The 21,655-nt window shown below is 42.9% G+C and overlaps 1 protein-coding gene across 2 annotated transcripts in view; it reads right to left on the bottom strand.

Annotated features, from left to right (window-relative positions):
• The window catches only part of hhip (hedgehog interacting protein), a 45,631-nt gene extending 24,499 nt beyond the window's left edge, over positions 1–21,132 (bottom strand). Inside the window, exons 1-4 of one of the 2 annotated variants that reach the window (XM_088303659.1) lie at positions 20,443–21,132; positions 14,627–14,819; positions 8,561–8,705; positions 6,722–6,923 (exon numbers count right to left, since the gene is read on the bottom strand). In XM_088303659.1, the coding sequence (XP_088159785.1) occupies positions 6,722–6,923; positions 8,561–8,705; positions 14,627–14,819; positions 20,443–20,757 (855 nt within the window). In that variant the 5' untranslated portion in view covers positions 20,758–21,132. Of the gene's footprint in view, positions 1–6,721; positions 6,924–8,560; positions 8,706–14,626; positions 14,820–20,187; positions 20,265–20,442 lie in introns of those variants that run through there. The other variant, XM_088303660.1, reaches the window with a different exon arrangement.
• Positions 21,133–21,655: the final 523 nt, after the last annotated feature.

Raw genomic sequence — 21,655 nt, 5'->3', positions numbered from 1 at the left:
CACTCGCATTCTCTCATTCTTCCTTTTCAAACCATCGCCTGTTTCACTTCACACCTCCACCAACATCCTTGAATATACCATTACCCGCCATTATAAACCATTTGACTCTGAGCGCAGCCGTTCGCGCCGCCTCTTCGAACTCCGCCCACTCCTCTTGGTAATGAACGCTTGTCCTTAGGGATCAGGGTCCCCGCAGCCGCCCACCGCACCCCTCCCATGACGCCCCGGGGCCCTCCGAGGTGGCCCCCCATTGTGCGGTGATTTGTGTGTGTAATCTTTGGGGGATATCCATGAATGCGGCGCTGAGTGGCTCAAAGAATTTATTAGCTCGCCCACAGTTCATAGAGAGCACAAAAGTGCAGAGTGGTTCAACGCCGTTCCACCCCATCCACACCGCCACCCCACTCGTTCGCGCTCCTTCGTGGTTTACACAAGATGCATGCAAAATTCACAGCTTAAGGGGAAATAGAAAGGGGGTTAAAAAAAAAAAACTAAACAAGGACTGGGCTGCCAACTCCCACTGTCTTGGCAACATGTTTAGAAAACATCTAAATTGCTTGTGTAATATGTAAACCTTTGTCTCAGCCCCAGAGGCAGCTCTGCCGCTTGTCACTACCCTGGTGGTCCTGCTGTCATAGCTCGCTCACTCGCTGTAATAATCAGCAAGAGCGCCAAGCTTGGCCTTGCCAGGCCAGGCCGGTCGGTCGGGCCAGGCAGCTTGGCCATTTATGTGGCGCTCTTATTCTCCACTAAAGAATGAGCACCAGCTTTTTAGGTGTGAAGCATGTTTACGAAGGTGCTTCTGGAAAGGTTTCTCGCTGCTTTCATTATCCATGAAGATGCTAAAGGGCTCAGGACTATTTTCATAGACAGCGCATGAGTGAATGGCTGTAAAAACTGCCACATCTTAATTTTTGTGCCAGTGTAAGCCTAGTTAAGTTTTACTCTACTGCTGTGTGGTTAACTTTATTTTTCCACTTCAACGACAGTAGAAATTTAAAAAGCGCAATGCACAAAGTTGCCTTGCTTCTCTATGTCCCTAAATGTTAAACGTTTATGATAAAGTGAGCTGTGATAGGATGGCGACCAGTCCAAGGTGCTGCTTGCCCAAAGTCATGCATTCAAGTAACACTGTACACTGCATTCGAAATGCAAACACTCCAACTATGCATTTCTAAATAATGGAGATGGATGTATTGGACCAAAGCTTGCACATTTTCTAGGGGCTTACTGCAACACAAAGTGTCTCAATGTACTAGGAGTACCGATGAGCAAGAACCCGAGACCCACACCAGGAACCTCATGGGTTCCATTGATGTTGTGAAAGCTGTTGAGTTGCAGGAGAGTCAGACAAGCAGCTCGCTCAAGTCAAATAAAAATGGCGCAGAGGGAAAAAGGTCACTTGTACCTCACCAAAAATGTCAGGATGTTTTATGGAGTTGTCCGTATGTTGAATCTGGGGATGCAGTGACCCACATCCCTAAAATAAACCAAAGGTAAACGTAATTCCAAAGAGGCCGTGATCCGAGGCCAAGGGGGCGACACCCTGAATAAACACTGTCGCAACCGAATGAACTATGTGCTCCCTTGCTAATAACTCCGCAGATTGCTTCATTGTACCGTCCCTTGATGGGACCCTAAATACGGCATCTGTCAGCACACTTGCAGTCAGGCAGGGGGCTCCAAATGAATCTTTCAATGTATTATCTTTTCTTGCTGCGTTCCTCCCTTCCTTCCAGTAGTGTTCTCCGGGGGCAAAAAACACAGAAGAATGTAGCGAAAAAGAAGCTAGAAGAGGGGATCAGAAAGGGTGTATAATAATGTCTTATGGTGAGTTAATAGTAACTTGGTCGTAGTTTTGGCTAAGACTACACCGACGCCCGTTCATATGGACCTCCAAAAACGATGTTGTGCATGCCAGTAAATGGCTACATCTCCTACTTTACAAAACTATCTTTTCAATATCCTTCATTGCTGTACAGGAGATTTCAATTTAGTATTTGACATTAACTGGATAGCGGTAATGTAAACTACACATGCACAGACAAGAAACTCATGCCTTCAGTTTTGACCAGTGGCAATATTAGACCCTATTGTTTCTTTAAAATGTCCTCAAAGAAATCCATTTCTGAAGGCTTTGTTTATTTTTTTGATAAGAATACAGAAAATATTTGGTTTTCCTTAGCATATATATTTTATGAACTGTAAACATTGAGACATATTTTCTACAATAACTAAACGAACATTATTTTATATCCGTAGTTAGTTAGTCGAAAACGCTTTAAACGCTACCTTTGGCTGGTTTTACACTCCGCGACAAAAGCACCGTAAAATGGTGAACCTTTTTTCTCAAGTTCATGCACAGCTGAATATGTTGTCACAATGATAACCAGTTCATACAAAAATATGGTAATGCTTTGTAGTTGGCAATGCATGCACACCAATTGCTTCTCCCTCTGTCCAAAATATCCGTTTGTCTGTTTCTGTTGCTTATTCGAGCAACGCTGTAAATTGCATTCGAAATCAAACTATTCCAACGATGTACTGTTTTGCTATTGTTGTTTTCCATAATTCCGTATGCCTAAAATAAACACGCTTGTCTTCCATTTTCATTGATGTCTGTTTTCATAGGTGCGAACGTGTCATCGTTGTTCTTCAAAAACTTTGATATCCGTTCTCGAGCATTGTACTTTGGTTATTTATCCTGATATTTTTGGGGAATACATACACCTGACCACAATGATATTGGAAGATGGATCACTTGATAACGCATGTAATGTGATGTGACGATGATAAACTCCAGATTGAAATGAATAAATCCAAATCTAAATTGTAGTCTTTGACCGGGAGTTTAAATCCAGCTAGAAGAATTAAAGCACGAGGATTGTCTTTATCTGCTCAATAAAACTAATATTAAAACAATCTTTTTGGCCAGGCTTCTACATATCCAAGCCGAGATAACGAGGACAACGCCCTGCACTCGTTTGAACAAACTGTGACATGATATTTCACTGCCGCCGATGGAAAACGGCTTATACGTGTCAATGGTCTGTCAGCTTTCTAACAGATGGCTTCATTGGGAATACTTCAAAATAGTTACGTAGATCGTGTTTTCTTGACTCAATGAGCTACTCTGGTACCATGAGAATATACAATAAATGAGGTGCAAATTTTGTACATGTGACTATCTTATCGCAACATGTCAATAGACTTCATTTCAGCCAAAGCAAAGCATATTTTTGACTACTAATACCAAGTAGTCCTAGCACTGATTCTGACTCGTTCTTTTTTTTATTTGGAAAGCTGTCTACAACTGTACGATGATATGATAGAATACCCCCAAAGTTTTGTGAACAAAAAGACTTTGATTCGGAGTTCCTGTGACCAATGTCATGCTGTCTGCTTGTGCTTTTTGACAAAAAAAAAAAGCACAGATGTTGATGGAGAAGATGCTCAATTACCCTCTTGGGTAGGTGCCATATGCTCGTCACGTTTGACAAAAAAGATAGAATTACTGGGTTATTTGGGCACCAAGCTGTGCTGAGATGACAAGGATTTTCCCTCTTCGCTACCTAATGCAGGCAAAGCAAGTTGTCAAAGTTTGATGATCATTTCTAGGCGAAAAAGGCGTTGCGATGTCCCCATCGCTGCTGGCTTGTGGTTTATTCCTCCTCCTAATTCATCATAAAAGAGAGTATTTGTCATACCAAGGGAAGAAGTTGACTAATTTCCATAAGTAATGATCCTAAAAATTGGCAGTGACATTTCTGTCCCCCTGAAAAAAAAGAGCTGCAGCTGTAAGTAAATGCATTCAAGCTGAGTCTTGTCCGATCACATTAGAGGTGAGGGAGGAAAATATCAAGCAGTTGCGGAGAGACCGCGGTGAGGATGACTGAGGATGGTGCGTATTTGCGGCAGGGACAACCGTACAGAGATCAAATTACAGGCAGAACACCCACAGCGCAGCATGCAGCCCACACCAAAGGAGCACGCCATTGTTTTGCTGCAGCTTAATTGGCACATGGAGGGGACGAGGAGGGTGGGCGTCCATAGAGGGAGTGGGAGGCTATTTTTTTTTTGAAAGGAAACAACACAGGGCATTACAATCAAAGCATGTGCATGGGACTGGTGATGATAAACCAGTTATCTGGCCTCTCTCTTGGGGGCGGGGGGGACTCTGTATTGAAGGCAGCTCCATCCTGTTGATGCTTGCCGGTAAACACCTTCTCCACTCTGTGCGGCTGGAGGGGGTTGGGTGGGAGGAGATTGCACAGAACAAGACTCACGGGATCGAATCATCATAACGATAGCTTCATCCACATCCAGCGATAACGCTGTCGATAAGAGAAGAGGGAGCATGCCGAGCAGCCCGCGAGGGGCCACTTACATATTCAAATGCTTTGCTTGCTTTGACTCCCTGTAAACAAACTGTGACTGGCATGCATGAGGGAACAAACTTCCTTTCCGGGAGCATGTGGACCCCTTCCTCCTCATCCCAGAAATATCCCTGCAATGCCATATCCTCATGCAATCTGAAGAATTCCAGACACTTCCCAACGCTCTTAGCCAGTACAGCCGAAAACATAAAGTTCAAACCTCATTTTCTGGATGCCAACCTAGCATCTACTTTAACTGGATTTTAAAACAATTGTTTAAGAATATTTTTTTCCCACGGTTAAAAAGTCACCATATTAGTTAGTACGCAAGCAAGTTAGTAAGTAAGTTAATTACTGCATTATTAAGTTGAAAATTGAAGAGGCTAGTGCTAATGACAAACACCAAAGTTTTTCCTTTTTTCAGACTCAGCTGTCTATGTGACAGGAAGCATTGTTATATTGCTTGGTTTGTCATTTCTGTTGTCTAAAACGGCAACCGATTGCCAGCAAAATTCAAATACACATTAGTAGCCTTGTCCACCTGTGAAAATATAAAAGCGTTTGGCACAATATTTTGGATCTAACGTGAGCTCAAATGAGCTAAAACACCTCCACAAAATCAAAAACACGGTGCCAGTCGCTTATTCATTTAAACAGGCTGAAGCAGACAAGAGCATGAATGCACACACGAACCACGGTGGCAACTGGTTGTTGTTTCGCACATTTTGCAACACTAACGTTCTGCTAATTCTCAGGAGGCAGCCAGCAGTTGCCCAGTGGCTGCCGACCGGCAGCTACCCGGCAGCCAGGCATGAATGTCCCCCCCCCATGGCTAACAGCCGCTGCAGTGTGGTGAAAAGTGACAGGACTGCTCAAGGTAGCAATTAGCTTTTGGCCATTAAAACAGACAAGGGTAGCATAACAAAAATCAGCAGTAAAGCTCCATGCCCGTCTGCTGCCCGCTGTCAGCCACCGTTTGCCTCTTGAGAGTTGACAGGACTTTAGCATTGTAAAATGTCAGAAAAATAACCAATCTGGGTTTGTGTGCACATCCTTGCTCTTGTCCGCGTCAGCCTGTGTAGGTGGAGAAGAGATTGGCTCGGCATTTTTGATTATGTGGAGGTGATCACATGAGCTCATTGTGCTCAAACTATTGTGAAGAACGCGTTTGTACTTTCACAGGTTGAAGTTCACAAGAGTAGAAATGCATTTGCATTGGTGGCAATCGGTCACCGTTTTAGACAACAGAATTGTCCAAAGTGAGCAATTATACATCGCTTGGCTCACTGCTGTGCCGTACGCGCTGAAACCGGAAAAAAAAATAACAAGCCACGCTCCATAGTATTTTAGGGGGGAGCATTTGCATTTTTACATGCAAACATGCCTATTATATATGTTGTTAATGTCAATGAAGCGACCCTTTAATGATGCCAAGAGGTTTGAGTACACGGGCCCGTAGAGCTTTTCAACCACGCAGGTGCAGGTCTCTAGCATCCAAAATGATTCCTGTCCTTATACTTTCTTAGCCACCCACCCAGGTGAGACGTGCACCAAATTTGGTCTTTACTGGCTTCAACAGATCAACAAGTATGCAAGGGGGCAAATACAGTAGATACAAAGACAAGGCCATAGCAAGAATAACGGTCACAGTAATAAAACGGCTTTGGTCTAGCTAATTAGGTGTGCCAAAAAAGTCTAACTCGAACAGGGACAAACAGTCAAACAAATACAAAATGAGAACACTTATGGGCAGCTTCTGTTGGCCATAACTTGAGCCACCAGACTCAAGCTCCTTAAGTCACTCACAAGGCCACACCCCTTGTAGGCACACATCCTACTCACTAATACTACAGTTAGTGCAGTAATTACACATGATAAAACCAGTTTATTTCTATATAGCGCTTTAATTACATTTTCTAATGTTCTTTTACAATACAGTGCTATTTTTCTTAATCAAAAACTGTAGTTACCACCACGCATCACAGAAAATACTAAAAAAAAGAAAAATGATTCTTTTTTGACGACTGAGGCCTACTTTTCCAGAATACGTTGCCGAACTCCCAAATCGTACCACTTTTGGGGGCTGTTCAACTGTAATTCAGCGTGACTCCTTAGAGGAACAATGTGGGATAGATTAGGCGGCCCATTAAGCCATCTTGTGAGAGCGAGCGATGCAGCACAATGTGAGCTGTATGTACAGTTAATTAGCAGAAAATAGCATAATGATTGGCTGCCGTCACATTTGATGAATGGTCCCTTGTTTGGCATAACAATATAATTGGAACGCTAATAGTGAGCAGGCACCCCTGAGATGTTCCTCGTGGTTCCTCATGATTCCTCCTTACCTTCAGGCCGCTTTGCACCAGCTTGTGGATGTCCAGGAAGGGCTCCTTGAGCAGCTGCAGGTCATGGGTGAGTATTCGGACAAATCCCTCCCGCTCCAGGACAAAGAGGCGCTGGGATCCGTCGCCGCAGTGCACCACGGCCACAGGCTGCCGCAGGCCACTCAACACCTCCTGGGCACAGTAGCAGTTGTGTTTGTGTTTCCTGGGCAGTGGCGGAGATACAAGAAGGTCAGAAAGATGCTGGCTAATCAAGTTAACAGTTGTTATGTATGTTGGTAATCATTAGCCTTCAAGCAACTGTTGCATACAACGTACATACACAGAGGAGAACATAAAACAATAATCAGAGGAACACATTCTGTTCTCTTTGCTCTTTGGGGGATATGACTTTCACAACTAATGATGTGATTGGGATGCCAACAATACACGTCAGCTAAAATAGGACACTAAGGACTCATGGCGAAATGTAGCAGGAAGTCATCCATTTTGGTATGAAGTAGTCATTTAGTAGCAAATTCCAATGCGTTGGCAAATTCCAATAAAGGAACTTGCCATATGGGTCACAATGGGAAACAGCGACCCTTGACAGGTGGAAGAGGCTAAAATGTGAAACTTTTATTCCTAAGCAATCTAAAGTGGTTTCAAAGTTGAGCGATATGTTCAGGATAACCAAAGTTATTTCCTATTGCTTTATTTGATTTTTGTTTTTATTTTTTTACATTAAAAATATTCGTGTCTCTGCAGCTACATTTACATTCAATATTGTTTTATGGTGCCTTAATTGATCAGCATAAATTTGTCTTGCTTTAGAATAGTTTTTAGTGTTTTGTAGTTTTTTATTTTTGAAAACACAAACCCAAATATGCCTGTATCTGCACCAATAACAATAAAGACTTTGTATTCCATTCTCCAAAAGGGCCTGGAAAGTTTTGTTAGCCCGGTGCTTCTCAAATAGTGGGGCAGGCCCCCCTCGGGGTGCGCGGTGCGATGCTGAGGGGGGGGCGCGTGTGACCCGGGGAAACATGATTTTTTTCCCACCGTACTACAATAAAGTGGAATACCACATCCACTCCAGTAGTTAGCAGTGTTACTCTCATTGCCCATTGTGCAAAGCGAGCATTTACTCAACAGTCTAAATTTGTTTAGATTATTTTTTTGAATTTCAGGCACAAATTGTATTCTTTTTGCTGGTGGGCCGTAACAGAAAATAATTGCAAAGCACTGAGTTAGCCCCTGATGGCAGCTTCACCCACTGACATTGGCAGGGCATGTCTATAATAACCGGGTAAACAGAAATATCTGAAGGACCCATGTCTGAAATTTAATAGGAAGTCGGCCATTTTGGTATGAAGCAGCCATTTTGGGCTTGTACTTTGACCAACTCATACAAGAAATTCCTCCAAATGAGTCCTAATCAGAAGTAGTTATTGTTCACAGATTAAATAGTATATTCATTTTGTATGGTTATAGAGCTAGGTTTGAATTAAAAATGTCTTAACATCAGAACCAACACCTCACATACACATTGAGGTCAAGGCTGGCGATCGAGTCATCACATTGACTCCATGTGTGCATGTTTCTGCTCTGTATTAGTCACTTGAACTGTCCTTGGATTTGAGAAACGGAGCAAATGTTGCCTGGTCTTATGGACCGAGTGAAGTGAAGATGAAAAGCCTGGCCTCAGAGAAGGGAGGCGACCACACTGACGCATTTGCGTTTTGAGAGCAAAAGCCCTCCCCGAACAAACTTCAGAACGTGACTCGGCTTGTTGCTACAACGCAATCAAGGTTTAATGCCTGAATCGGACCCCAAAAAGAAAACAGAATTGTGGCTACAAACCTGCTGATATCTTCCATTTTCTCATCTCCCAAGTAGTTGGAATCTTGGCCCTGTGCTTGCTTTCGTTGAAAATCTGGAAAGCACAGGCCGGCATCTCGCCTGCCGTAGTATTGGCAGAACTCATCCACATCAGCTTGGAACAATTCTGCGTAAAAAAAAAAGAAAAGAAAATGAAATAGAGGCGGGTAAATTTTATAAATTAGGCAGAGCAAAAATGAAAAAGCGTATGGGTTTGGTGATCTTTGGACAAGAAAGACGAAACAAGTGATGGGCAGGAAGTGTAAAAAAGATATGATACGTGTGTGTTGGGTCAGACCAAACTGAGCAGAAGAGACAGCAGGCCAAACCAAACCCAGACTGGCTCAAACTGCCAGGGGGAGAGAGACTATAATTTACACTGACATGATTTTGGCTTACGGGGAGCGTGTTTGTGCATATCAAATAATAAATACTCGACTTTGTGAAAAACATTTATTTGCAATGTACACCAGCTGTCAGTCTGATATGATTGCAATGCGGCGTCTCCTGGTGGGTGAGCGAGAAACGAAGACCCTTTAGGAGATTGAAAAGCCTCAGGAACTCAGGGAAATGTTTGGCCTTCGGTATATAATAAACAGGATGGAGTGTGTTTAGGATATTAATATTCTCTTTAAAACAAAACTATCATGTATCAGTCTGGGAGGTCGATTCAATAGCTGCGCCATCAATGTAACTTGTCTTTATGATCGACCAAATTCAGAGGAAGTCAAACTGGCCATTCCATGATGTTGCATATCCACTGGGGAACAAAACCAATGTGATATAGACTGAATCCTGACACATACATAAGGGAGAGGCAACGTTTTCTGGGCATTTGTGTATGTCATTTAATACATAATAGAGCTAGTTTTACAATAGAACAATAGATCATGTTATTTATAGAGCATTTTTTCAAAGAGTTGTTTTACATAACATAAAACAACAATAAGTAAAGATACATAATGTGAGGAAAAATACAGAATTGTCATTTAGTGAAATAGTATGGTGATAAATGCGAATAGCAACATGATGAATATCGTTATTGCAGAGGACAGATGTGATTAAATCATTTCATTAATATAAAAATAAAATTTGAATGAATCCAATTTACGTCATTATTTATCATCCATCCATCCATTATCTGAGCCGCTTGTCCTCACGAGAGTCACGGGGGTGCTGTACCCTACCCCAACTATCTTTGGGCAGTAGGCGGGGTACACCGTGAACTGGTTTCCAGCTAATTGCAAAACACAAAGACGAACAACCATCTACGCTCACTATGACACCTAGGGACAATTTAGAGTGTTCAATCAACCTACCATGAACGTCTTTGGAATGTGGGAGGAAACCAGAATAAAGATAAAGATAAAGATGTCCTTTATTAGTCCCACAATGGGGAAATTTGAAGTGTTACAGCAGCAAAGATATAGATCACACAGAGTCGGCGGCGTAATGTAGCCGTTAATGTATAACATTAGCAGCAGACATTCATAAAAAGCATGCAAATATACACAGTATAAACGTATCTAGTGTAAGAAACCCCACACAGGCACGGGGAGAACATGCAAACTCCACATAAGAAGACCGAAGCCGGAATCGAAACCTGCATCGTCGCACTGTGAGGTGGCCGTGCTTTCCAGTCCACCACATTATTTTTCATTGCAAGCGTTTTTTGTATTGATTGTATATTTTTAATGGATTTTCATATTCATGTTATTGATTTTTTTTTGCATGTAACATTGTGATTATATTATAATTTATTATAAATCTCCAATATTCCGGGGTCAAAGTGCCCTTTAGCAAGATTCTGAACCACCGTTGCTTCTCATCAACACATTGATGAGGACACAGTGTAAAAATGCTTTGAGTACCTTTTAGGGACAAAAACACACTACAAGTGCAATTCAAAATCCATTTAGAATTTAGAAAATGAATTGATGTGAATCATTTGTCACACTAAGCTTCAAGTTTAGTGTGTATATTTTATTTAATTGAGAAGCTTTGATTTATTGAAGAAATTACTGCTCGCCGGATTCTTAAAAGTTTGCTGAAACGTCACTTCATGTGTTGCTGTTTAAACAAAATTCAACCATGTTTTTTTTTGTCTTGCAACTGGTTCCCTTACTGTACCTAGTGTGACGTGAGATGTGACCTAAAACCCACGATACATGATTTTCATCACAAAGTATTTATGCATGTACGGTATGCAACCTTATTTCTCTTTGACCGCCCTTAGAGTAAAACTGATATCTCAGCCACACACATACAAAAACAGCACTGGTAAAACATTATACCTGGTGTGCACTACCTCTGGAGCCCCCATCCCGAGCTAAAGACAATCTTGCCAATACTGTTTCCTTTGGTCAAAGCCAGAGGACAGACAGACAGAGAGGCGGGGGTTTTGTCCAATCCACCCATGATAAAAACACAAACAGGGTCCCACCCCGAGCTCCCCCTTTCATCTGCCACACAGCCGAGTCACTGCAAGGGCTGACCGCAGCAAAAAGTGGAGGTGATAGGATATCCCCCTTGAACATCTAAACACAACACGGAGATCAAAGTAGCACAGAAACACAAGCGCACGGGGTATACCACCCACTTGCTTATGTCCGCAGTTATCTTAAGCACTGGTGTGGGAGCTTGGGTCGGGGGAAGGGAGTGCAAGGGTAAACGGGAATGGTGGTGGTGTGAAAGTGGGATTGTGACCTAACGGAGCGTTTCACATGGGCAGGTACAACATAAATGCAACCAAATACAAGTGGTTGAACCCAACAGTCAACTAGTTGACTCTCCTACTTTGCATTGACGTTGAAGTCTTGAAGTTGACTAAATCCTTAATTATGTGTTTTTGGCCAATTTACAGTGCATTTTTGACTGTGAAATGTCCCGCCGACAAAGCAAAACAATCTTTCATACATTTTCGTCGCCTCAAGATAATGGAAGTTTGCTGTTTGTGGACAAGCAAATTTGTTAGCCCTGTGTCACTACCTTCATTCCAGTCGACGCTAATATTCAACTCAACGTTAATAATAGAGCCCTAGAAAACTACCACAGCTGCATACAAAGTGCAGCACAAAGAGAAAAATCTAACATAAAATCAAAGACAATTAAAAATATAAATGATACAATAAACACAACAAAACACTAAAACAATACTGAGTCGAAAGACGAAGAATAAAAATGTGTTTTAAGATGAATTTTAAAGATGGACTGAAAGGGGACTTGCCTAACGTTTAACGCGAGTTCATTCCGAAGGGAATGACCAGCAATGGAAAGAGCTCGACCCCATCAGAGGCTCCGCTGACCTGAGGCAATGGGCAAGTACATAGAGGTGAAGGATTCAGAGAGCAAAGGTGGAATTGGTTGAGACCATTTAAAGATTTCAAGACATCCATCAACCAATCCATCCATCATCTGTCCCGCTTCTCCTCACTAGGGTCGCAGGGGGCACTGGAGCCTATCCCAGCTATCTTTGTGCAGTAGGCGGGGGACACCCTGAACTGGTTGCCAGCCAATTGCAGGACACAGAGAGACGAACAACCATCCGCGCTCACACTCATACCTAGGGGCAATTTAGAGTGTCCAATCGACCTGCCATGCATGTTTTTGGAATGTGGGAGGAAATCAGAGTACCCAGAGGAAACCCACGCAGGCACGGGGAGAACATGCAAACTCGGAGCCGGGATCGAACCCACGACCGCTGCTGTCTCTCACTGTGAGGCCATCGTGCTAACCAGTCGGGCCACCGTGCCGCAATTTCAAGATGAATAGAATAATTTTAAAATTAACGTTAAAAGTTACAGAGCACCAGTGAAGGGAGGCCAGCATTGGATTTATGTACTCCCTCCTACAAGCGCCACGATAGGAAGCGAGCAGCAACATTTTGGAGCAACTGCAGATGCTTGTGGGAGGACTGGCTGACTCCAAAATGAAGTGCATTACACTAATCTAGCCGAAATGTAATGAAGTAATTAATAAAAGCGGTAACTCGGGAACGAGAGCAGTGATGCAAAGTTAAACTTCTGAATGTAATGTCTAATGATGCACAGATACAAATGACTGTATGCTAACAAGACAAGGCAATCCCGCTCGCCTACCATCTTTAAAACCCGTTTTGAAACTCATTTTTAATCCTTGGCTTTTTACTTTGCATGAGACTTGGCTTTGGTTACATTGCTTTGTGCTTTTTACTCTCTTCATTATGAATTTGTTTGTTGTTGAATGACTTACTTTTGTTCCATGTATAACATATAGCGGTGGTTGTCTTAAAGACTCAAATCCTCTCTGAACATCAGAGCTGTGAGGCAGATGTACTAACCACTGAAACACCCACTCTGCTGCCAAAACACCATTTATGACTAAAAATCACATTTCAAAATTAAGGGATACTTCTTATCAGACAACAATGAAATACAATGTCAAGAACAATCGGAGGAGACCTGGTACGACCATGTATTACTCGTGCGCTCATGTCAATGTGTGCGAGAGAGAAAGAGAGAGAGAGAGAGAGAGCGAGAGAGAGAGAGTGAGAGAGAAAGAGAAAGAGAAAGAGAGAGAGAGAGAGAGAGAAAGAGAGAGAGAGAGAGAAAGAGAGAGAGAGTGAGAGAGTGAGAGAGAAAGAGAAAGAGAAAGAAAGAGAGAGAGAGAGAGAGAGAAAGAGAGAGAGAGAGAGCGTGAGCGAGAGACAGAGCCTTGTCCATATTCGTGGCTCCCCGGTGCTGAAGCTTCCATCTGGTTATCTTCCAAAGGCAACCTGGGTGGCCCGGCCCAAGTACTTGACATCTTGATGCACTTCAGCAGTTTTACATACACACTGGCTTTGTAGAAAAATAAATGTGTCATTCGTCACCACATATGCTGATCTGTGGCGGTGGGGGCCTGCGGAGCAGGGGCACAACACGGGGTGGGAGAAAAGGGAGTAAGTAAAAGAGGTGGGGGTGTGGGGGGGTAACTTGTCTTTTCAGCTTTTTTTTTTTTTTTTTTTTTGCTTTGACTCCCCGAGCCCACATGTGTGTCAGCTCCCGGGCAGTAACTTCCAACCAACCGCGCCTCCTCTTCGCGCCATGAGCTAATGTCGCAGCATGTGCTCACCAGCACAGAGAAGGGCGGGTTATGTTCCAATGTTTGATATTCTGTAGTGTAGCATATGCGGTAGGGTATTTGATCATGTTTTGGAACACTATACCTGCGATTTTGTATCGATTCGAGACAATTTTACAGCCACGCAACGAACGACGGTCTCTATCTTTTATAGTGGAGTTTTATGGATTCTGTCAACCGTTGGAAATGCCTTCTTTGAACCAAAGTGGCAGACATTCTGATCAATTTCAAGCATGGGTCCTTGAGACTTTTTCACGCATTCCATTATCATAGACAAGTTAATCAGTGAAACTCTTGTCCTGGCTAATAGTTTACCCCCAGGGAATGCTATTGAGTGAGTTTTAGGGTGGAGCGGTCATGTTTAACTAAAAGTTGAAAAAAAAAAAAAAAAAAGTGCTATATATATATATATATATATATATATATATAGACACATATATGAAATTATTATTATTATTATTATCACTAAAGATAATTTTTAACATCCTTATTTTAGGTATTTTAAATCTCACAGGGGTTTCTTGTTGTACGACGGCTTTCTTGTGTGGGCTTGTGTTGATTTTTGTTAGAGCTTGTCATAATCGTTGGTTTTCAAATCCACCTGAGCCATCCACGTTGTCGTCACAAGGTAACACAAGCCTGTGAGCGTGTGTGGTTGTGACAATCAGGGTAAGTAAAATATGTCCGTGTTTGTGATGCTAATTAAATAAGATTGCAACAAAAAGACACAAGAGAATATGAGGATGCATCGAAAACTAAAAGGAATAAAATGGAGGAAAAGCTACTAAATATACAAGGGGTGGTCGGCAACAAATGAAGGTGAGGTCAGATGAGGTAAAGCACTGGATAAATAAATCCACACGGAACATCTGACCGACTGTGAGTCAATCTTACAAGGTAACCAAACAAAGACTTGTGATTCAGCGATGGTCTGTGGGGATTATTTACCCGGTACGTGTCCTCGGCAGGTGTAGTAGAACTCGCGGCAGAAGTCCTGGCAGAGCTGGGGCAGGTCGGGCTCCCTGTGTGGCATCCTGCCAGGTTCCGACGGGTGGAACAACACCTGCGCGTTGGGGGAGCAGCGCGCACACTTGATCTCCTCCAGCAGACGGCTGCATTCCGTGTTATTGGTGGAGAAGATCTGGAGACCACACACACACACCAATACCCGATTAATGTTTAGCAGTGATTGATTGCGTTAGGTTGGAAAAATGGAGTGCACTACTTGGCCTGTTTGCTGTCTACACCCTGTTCCAAATTATTGTGCATATAGAATTTAAGATAAACACTTGAGCTTTGGTTTATCTGTGAAACGTTTTGCAAATGTTGTTTCTCCCGTCTATTTCTATTACAACGAATAACGGCCGACAGGTTTGATAATTAAAAGAATATTCCAATACCTTGCCAAAGCAATGAATGACGCTGAACATCTCAACAAAATCATTGTACTTTAAAGGTGGGTTAAGCAAATCCTTGTTCACGGATGAATGCCGTGCTATTGGACGGTTCAGACGGATGGAGGTCTAGAAGGTTGGCGGATGGCCAGCATGTCCCAATAAGGCTGCAATGTCAGTTAGGAGGCTGTGGTGGGATGTTTTGGGCTGCAAAAATAGGGAGTGAGATGATAGGTCCCTTTAGAATGCCTGAGAAGGTGTCAAAATTAGCTCCTAATTTCCCCGCCTTAGTAGAAAAAGAACAGTGTCTTCCACCTTCTGAAAAATATATTTAAGGCGGGGTTTGTGGAAGCTCTGTGGTGGTGGATGACTTTAACTCAGGTAGGCAATTCTTGTACGCTCAAAGGAGTAAAGAATTTGCGAGATGATGAGGCATCCATAAAAACATTCAAAATTGACAAAAATCAGTCAAGTCAGAGGGGCAAGAAACAATATTTTCAGAAATTACTGGGCTCTACACTGACTTTTTCACTGGTAGCACTGGTGTGACTAACTTCCTGAATTGGTTGCACCAGCACTTGATTTGGTCGGACCATTTTTTGCGGGGGTGGCAAGCATGACCATGCATGCTGATGAATAGTTGTCTTAGTGGCATATGGTCATTTCGTATGAAGTAAATATTGAACGCGACTTGATTTTTACAGTAATTGCAAAATATTTTACTTTGACGATCGAGTTTGTCTGCAACAAACAGTGACCAATACAATAAGTCTTTTTTTATAATGTAAATACTGTACTTTTACAATATAAATAATTAGACAGTACCGAGCTCAATAGTGGTCTCTCAGAAATGACTTCCAACTCTTATGAACTATAAAATGGCTGCTTTAACATAAATTGTGACCAAACCATTGATAAAAACTGAACAACTTTAAGTAGAAACAAATCAGCCTATCCAGAAAGACAGTTAAAGTCCAGGTATAGCACAACTATAATAAACTGTAAGATCACAGATAACACTAAGCAGCAACTTCATTATTTTTTTCCCCCTTGGTGCAATGCCAACGTTGTCAGTTTGTGCCCTAAAAAAAACCAAAAAAAAACAGCATCACTCAACTAATTGTTCCTGGTTACATTTCCATATTTTCTCCACGTAAAGTTAGACAGTAAATGAGCCCTTCTGGAGCGCCAATGTATCGCTTTTGGCTGGCAAAAGTCTTATTTTAAATTTTATTTTATTTTTTATTTGTTTCTGATAACTACCGGCCGTGCGACACGTGATACGAAGGAAGCAAAGAAAATACGAGCTCGACTTTGGGGGATCGTTAGTAGCCCGAGAGTTAATCCGAAAATAAATGAGCAGGATTATTTATGTAGCAAATTAGCTGCAACAAAACACAAGGTAATCCGGTCCGGGTCAAGAGCGGTTGCCGCTTGGGCAAGCAGAGGCAGAAGCAGAGGCAGGCTGGCAGTACTTTGCTCTGTGTGAGGTCCATGTGTAAACACAAATGTAGAGATAGACAGGCACATCGTTCCCTCTCTCTGGTATCAACAAATTAGCAGTCTGTCCAAGTCAATTAGCTGCGAGGACCCAAGGCCAGCATAAGGACATCTTACACTTTTCCCTGATTGCGGAACAAACTCCACTGAGGGGGAAAGACGTTCTGTTTACCGGAAAAAGGTAGCAAGAACCACCAGCGCCAAGCTGATTATGCTAACATGTACGGAAAATTTCTGAAAGTCCAGCATGACACAGTGGAACCGCAAAGTTTCGGATTGTTCTGATGATGCTCATGTTTAGTCCCTGTCCAAACAATTTTGCATGACAAACATGGAACCTTCCAGTTTGTTGTAGAATTTGTAAAACGGGTATGCCTCAAAAAAACCGAGGATCAACCATGAGCAGATACATCACGCATATTGAAACTCTCACAAGGTACAATGATGCAAGTGCACTCTTGTATGGAGTGGCAATGTGCAAGTAGCAACACATTTTTGTGAAATTTTCTAGAAAAAAAAAATCAAATGTCTTTAAAAGCCATAACAAGTACATTCAGCCTTTCCTACGCCCACACTACTGTTCTTCACACGTTATTTTAGGATGATGTCGTTTCAAAAGTCACAATAATTTTGACGCATCGACTTGGAGACCCCCTTGGAAGTTGTGAGGCCATTTTTAACTCAAACTTGTCAAAGAAGAGGTTCCCCGAGTAACAGACAAAGCGAGCGGGTCGAAAAGATGTGTTGAAAAAAAATAATGACATTTTGCATGTGCATTTTTTGACCTGATTTTATACATGCCATATAAAACGGAAACATTCTCCAGAACAGGCAAGATTCTCCGTGACAGAAAAATCTATTCTACGGAACCCATCATAAAAATTCTAGGTGCGTTGTACTTGGGTTGTCATTTTTAGACAAATACTGTATGTCACACAAAAACTGTGTTAAAAATTTGCCAGCGTAAATCGTAAGATGTCAGCAAATTTTGACAACATCAAGAGCTCAGTTCTGCGAGCATCAAAGGTTAACCATTTGCTTCTTTGCACCACTTATTCCATGATGTAAGTGCCATTTGCTGAGCAGCTTGCTGAAGAGGGACTTATTGCGAGTCAATAACAGCTATAAATGTCATCCATTGTTATAAAAACAAATTTGTGAATTCTTTTAACAATCCACGTCATCACTTGTAATCAAGGTGAGTGGAGTGTGTTTTTTACAATGCTTGTTCGTTAATAATTGCTAAAAACAATGCCTACACAGAAAAACACCCATCCATTATCTGAGTCACTTGTCTTCACGGGGGTCGGGGCATTGTGGAGCCTATACCGTCTGTCTTGGGGCAGTAGGCGGGGTGCAGCCTGAACTGGTTGCCAGCCAATCGCAGGGCACGCAAAGACGAACAATAGCACATGCTCACACTCATACCTAGGGACAATTTAGAGTGTTCAATCGGCCTGCCATGCATGTTTTTGGAATGTGGCAAGAAACCGGAGTACCCGCAGGAAACCCACACAGGCACAGATGGAAAATGCAAACTCCGCACAGGAAGGCCAGAGCCTGCAATCGAATCCTGCACCATTGAACTGAGAGGCAGACATGCTAACCAGTCGTCCACCGTGCCACCAAACGGAAGTTTTTTTTTCTAAATACGAGCATTTGTCTCCGTTGCCGAAAAAAAGAAAGCTCAATCTACACGTGTGCCTCCGCACGCCCTGCAGCGTGGTGGGCATGCCTGCCCTCCTGCTCTAAATTGCCTAGCGACTCAGAGTGGCATGAGCTGGCAAAGGTTCCACGGCGAGCAGCATTCGTGTGCTCTCATCTGTGCCCTGCGTCCATATGTTGCCGGGACAGACTCCAAATTTTTGCCGTCCAAGGAGCGGAACAAGCAAGGCTTTGTGTTTGTGTCCTTTTTTCCGGCGGTGGTCAAGCAGAAATGTAGAAGAAAAAAAAATCAATGATGGTGATGTAGATTGAATGCTTTACCATTTGAAAAAAATGCCAAACCGGACAAACATTTGGGAGAAAATTATGCCATAAATATAAATATTTTGAACACCAAGTTATAAGATGTGATGTCATGATATCACGGCCACGTCACTCGACCTCATTTCAACTTGTATGACAGAATTCATGGATGCAGAAGTGACTGCTATCGCGCATTTGACAGAATAACTTCCCGCTGGTTAGCTGAGAAGATTCTAAGCAGCACTTGGTGGAGAGAACTTTTCCATTTCCTGCAACCATTGTCTCTCAACTGAGTCATGCTTGAGCGGTGAGTAAAAACGTAAGCTGACACATTTACTGACATTGATGTCATTTTACACTTTTACGACGGTTATCAGCCCCCCCCCATGACAGAATGTTCTAACTGAGCGGTTGACCTCAACATTGCCTATTCAGTTAATAAAGGTTTTATGGTCAACATTTTAACATTTGAACACATTTTTAACCAAATATGATTCCCTTTGGAACAGTTTTAGGATACACCACCACTCGCCAGACGTCTGAAAAGAACACTTGTCATTCAGTGGCAGCAGTGATGTAGGCAACACTAAGCTCCAACAAAACACTTGTACTCAGGGGAATTGGTGTAAGTTGGTTGGCAAAAGAGGAGGCGGACACTCCCAAAGGCATTAACACTTGGACGGGGTTGATGACTGGAAGGAGAGGGGTGAGCGGAGTGGAGGGGGTGATGTTCTCCAGCTTCTCCCATTAGCGAAACCAACAAACACAATGGCCTTGTTATTCTTTGGCCATAATCAGAATGGGCTCCGTGTGTGGGCAGTGTAGCTGGGAGGAGAAGTCGACTCTTTCAACCAACCCCAAACTCCCTCCTCTCTTTCCTCGCTTATTTGCATGACTTGAGGAAATTAAATGATGCCATAATATGCCCCCCACCACTACCCCCCCCACCACTACCCCCCCCCCCCCACTACCACCCAGCGGCCCCTGAATGATTCCAGGAGTGGTTTTACATGAAAATAGTACTCAGGCAAGGAGGGTGAGAGGGCATTCAAGAATGACACATTTCAGAATATGTTCAAGTTGATGTTTTTGACTCACCTACAGTAAGTTACTTTACTTCACCGTGAATGGTGTTCAGCATACATACGTTGTATAGAAATAAGAATAGGTAGGACGGTGTGTTGGGGAAATTCAGAAACGACACACGTTTATTGCTTATGTTGTGTTAATCCACCAAAGGAATAATCTAGAAAAACGTCGCAAAAGCACGCACCATCACAGATGTGATGCTGCCAAAGTGCGTCAAGGACGGAATATTTGACAAGCATCTTGCAGCCTAATGTTTGACTCACTCAAGTGATTCCGCTTTATATGCTCATTAAAACCTTACTCATCATAGAATTAATAGAAAAGATGCGTGCAAAGTTGCCAAGCAGGCAGACGTGTGATTTATTGACGAAGTGACCAAACAAAAGCAGTTTAGTTTCCTGGTCGTTCCTTACATTTTACTTGAAAGAAAAACTATAGGGGGAGACATTCAAGAACGACTATAATAGCCTGGCAAACTTCGCAAAACTCAGAAAATAACCGACAATGTGGTGTCAAACAGACGTTGTTTACCTCGAAGCCCAGTTCTGTATCGCTTACCTTTCGCAGAGTACCGTCAAGCCAAACCGTGGGAGCTGTCACCTATAGCAACAACCCCGACGACCAGCCAAGCGACAGGTAACGTAAAACGGTGCCAAAATGACGTAACAACCATTTTAAGGATTTCCCGCACGCAAAAGTCGCTTTACGGTACAACCCAAGATTATAGCCGGGAGGCAAACTGACACCCTCAAAATGCACAATACAACAGAATGACGAAAGGTCGTAAAATGTTGCTAGACAAGAGAACCTTACCCGGGCATCCCTGCGGTGCGCGATCTGATACGCGGCTCTCCTGGTGGGGCAGCAGGACACTCGTGGGTAGAGCCGATGGCAAACTTCGCCTCCGCTGCCGGTGGCGGTGGTTGTGGAGGTGGTCGTGGAGCCAGCGCCGGCGTCCAGGAGCACTTTCCTCTCCCGCTTCTTGAGGCGCTTGGGCAGGCTGCCGTCGTAGCAGCGTCGCCTCCTGGCGCTCAGTTCACCGCTGCGCTCGGGTCCGAATTTGGCGTCGCCGCATTCCCAAACATTGACAGCGATGGCCAGCACTAGCACGAATTGCAAGTGCTTCATTGTTTATATATTTTTACCAACTTAAAAAAAATCCACGCAAATAAATCCACAATATTTCCCCAAATAGGCGGATGTACAAAAATAACACTAAAATAGCAATTTGTTATTATATTAAAACGCTATATATGTGGGAGTTTATTACATTTACAGGTACAAGCATTCTGCAGGTGTCTGTCTCCTAATAATAATAATGAATACAAGCCCTTTCCCAGAAAACAGCAAAAATAAGATGATAATTTATCCACAAAAGCAGAGCCCGGGCGTCCCTTGCCGATGATAATGATAATCCCTCGGTATGTGGATGCATTGAGGAATAAAACCCCCCAAGGAAAAAAAAGACAGTAAAAGTTCCTTCTTCTTTTCTGCAAGTCCTCAGGAGCGCTCACATGTTTTGCCCGTGCGCTTTCCTCCTTCTTTTTAACCAGCGCGCCGTGACGTACTGCGTGAAGGGGGGGAAGCACACTCTCACGCACACACGCCCGCACGCGCGCACACACACACGCTTGCACACACGAGGTCGACGGTCACCTAGCTGCAGGGAAGAGAGAGTGCGCGCGTCAGGACACACACGCACCATAATAGTCCACATTTCCAACGATATTGCCATTTATATTTATATATATAAATATAATATGTATAATATATCTCGTTGCACACTTGAGTATAATGACAATAAAGGGATTTCTGAAAAATATATAAAGAGTCAGTCTGAGATTTGTCTGGTACGGCAATAATGACATCCAATGCTATTATAATGTCCAATCAACAAAAATATGCAAGACTATGTGCTATTATAGTGCTTGAAATGCATTATTTATGAATACAGTCATTCTCCCACCAGGAATAATGGAACTTGAAATGTTCATGAAAGCTTTATTTTAACACTACAGGTGTTCCT

This window comes from Idiotropiscis lumnitzeri, chromosome 8, assembly GCF_059441095.1.
Source record: "Idiotropiscis lumnitzeri isolate Australia: NSW breed Sydney's pygmy pipehorse chromosome 8, RoL_Ilum_1.0, whole genome shotgun sequence".
NCBI lineage: Eukaryota > Metazoa > Chordata > Actinopteri > Syngnathiformes > Syngnathidae > Idiotropiscis > Idiotropiscis lumnitzeri.
This window is presented reverse-complemented; position numbering and strand designations above follow the sequence as displayed.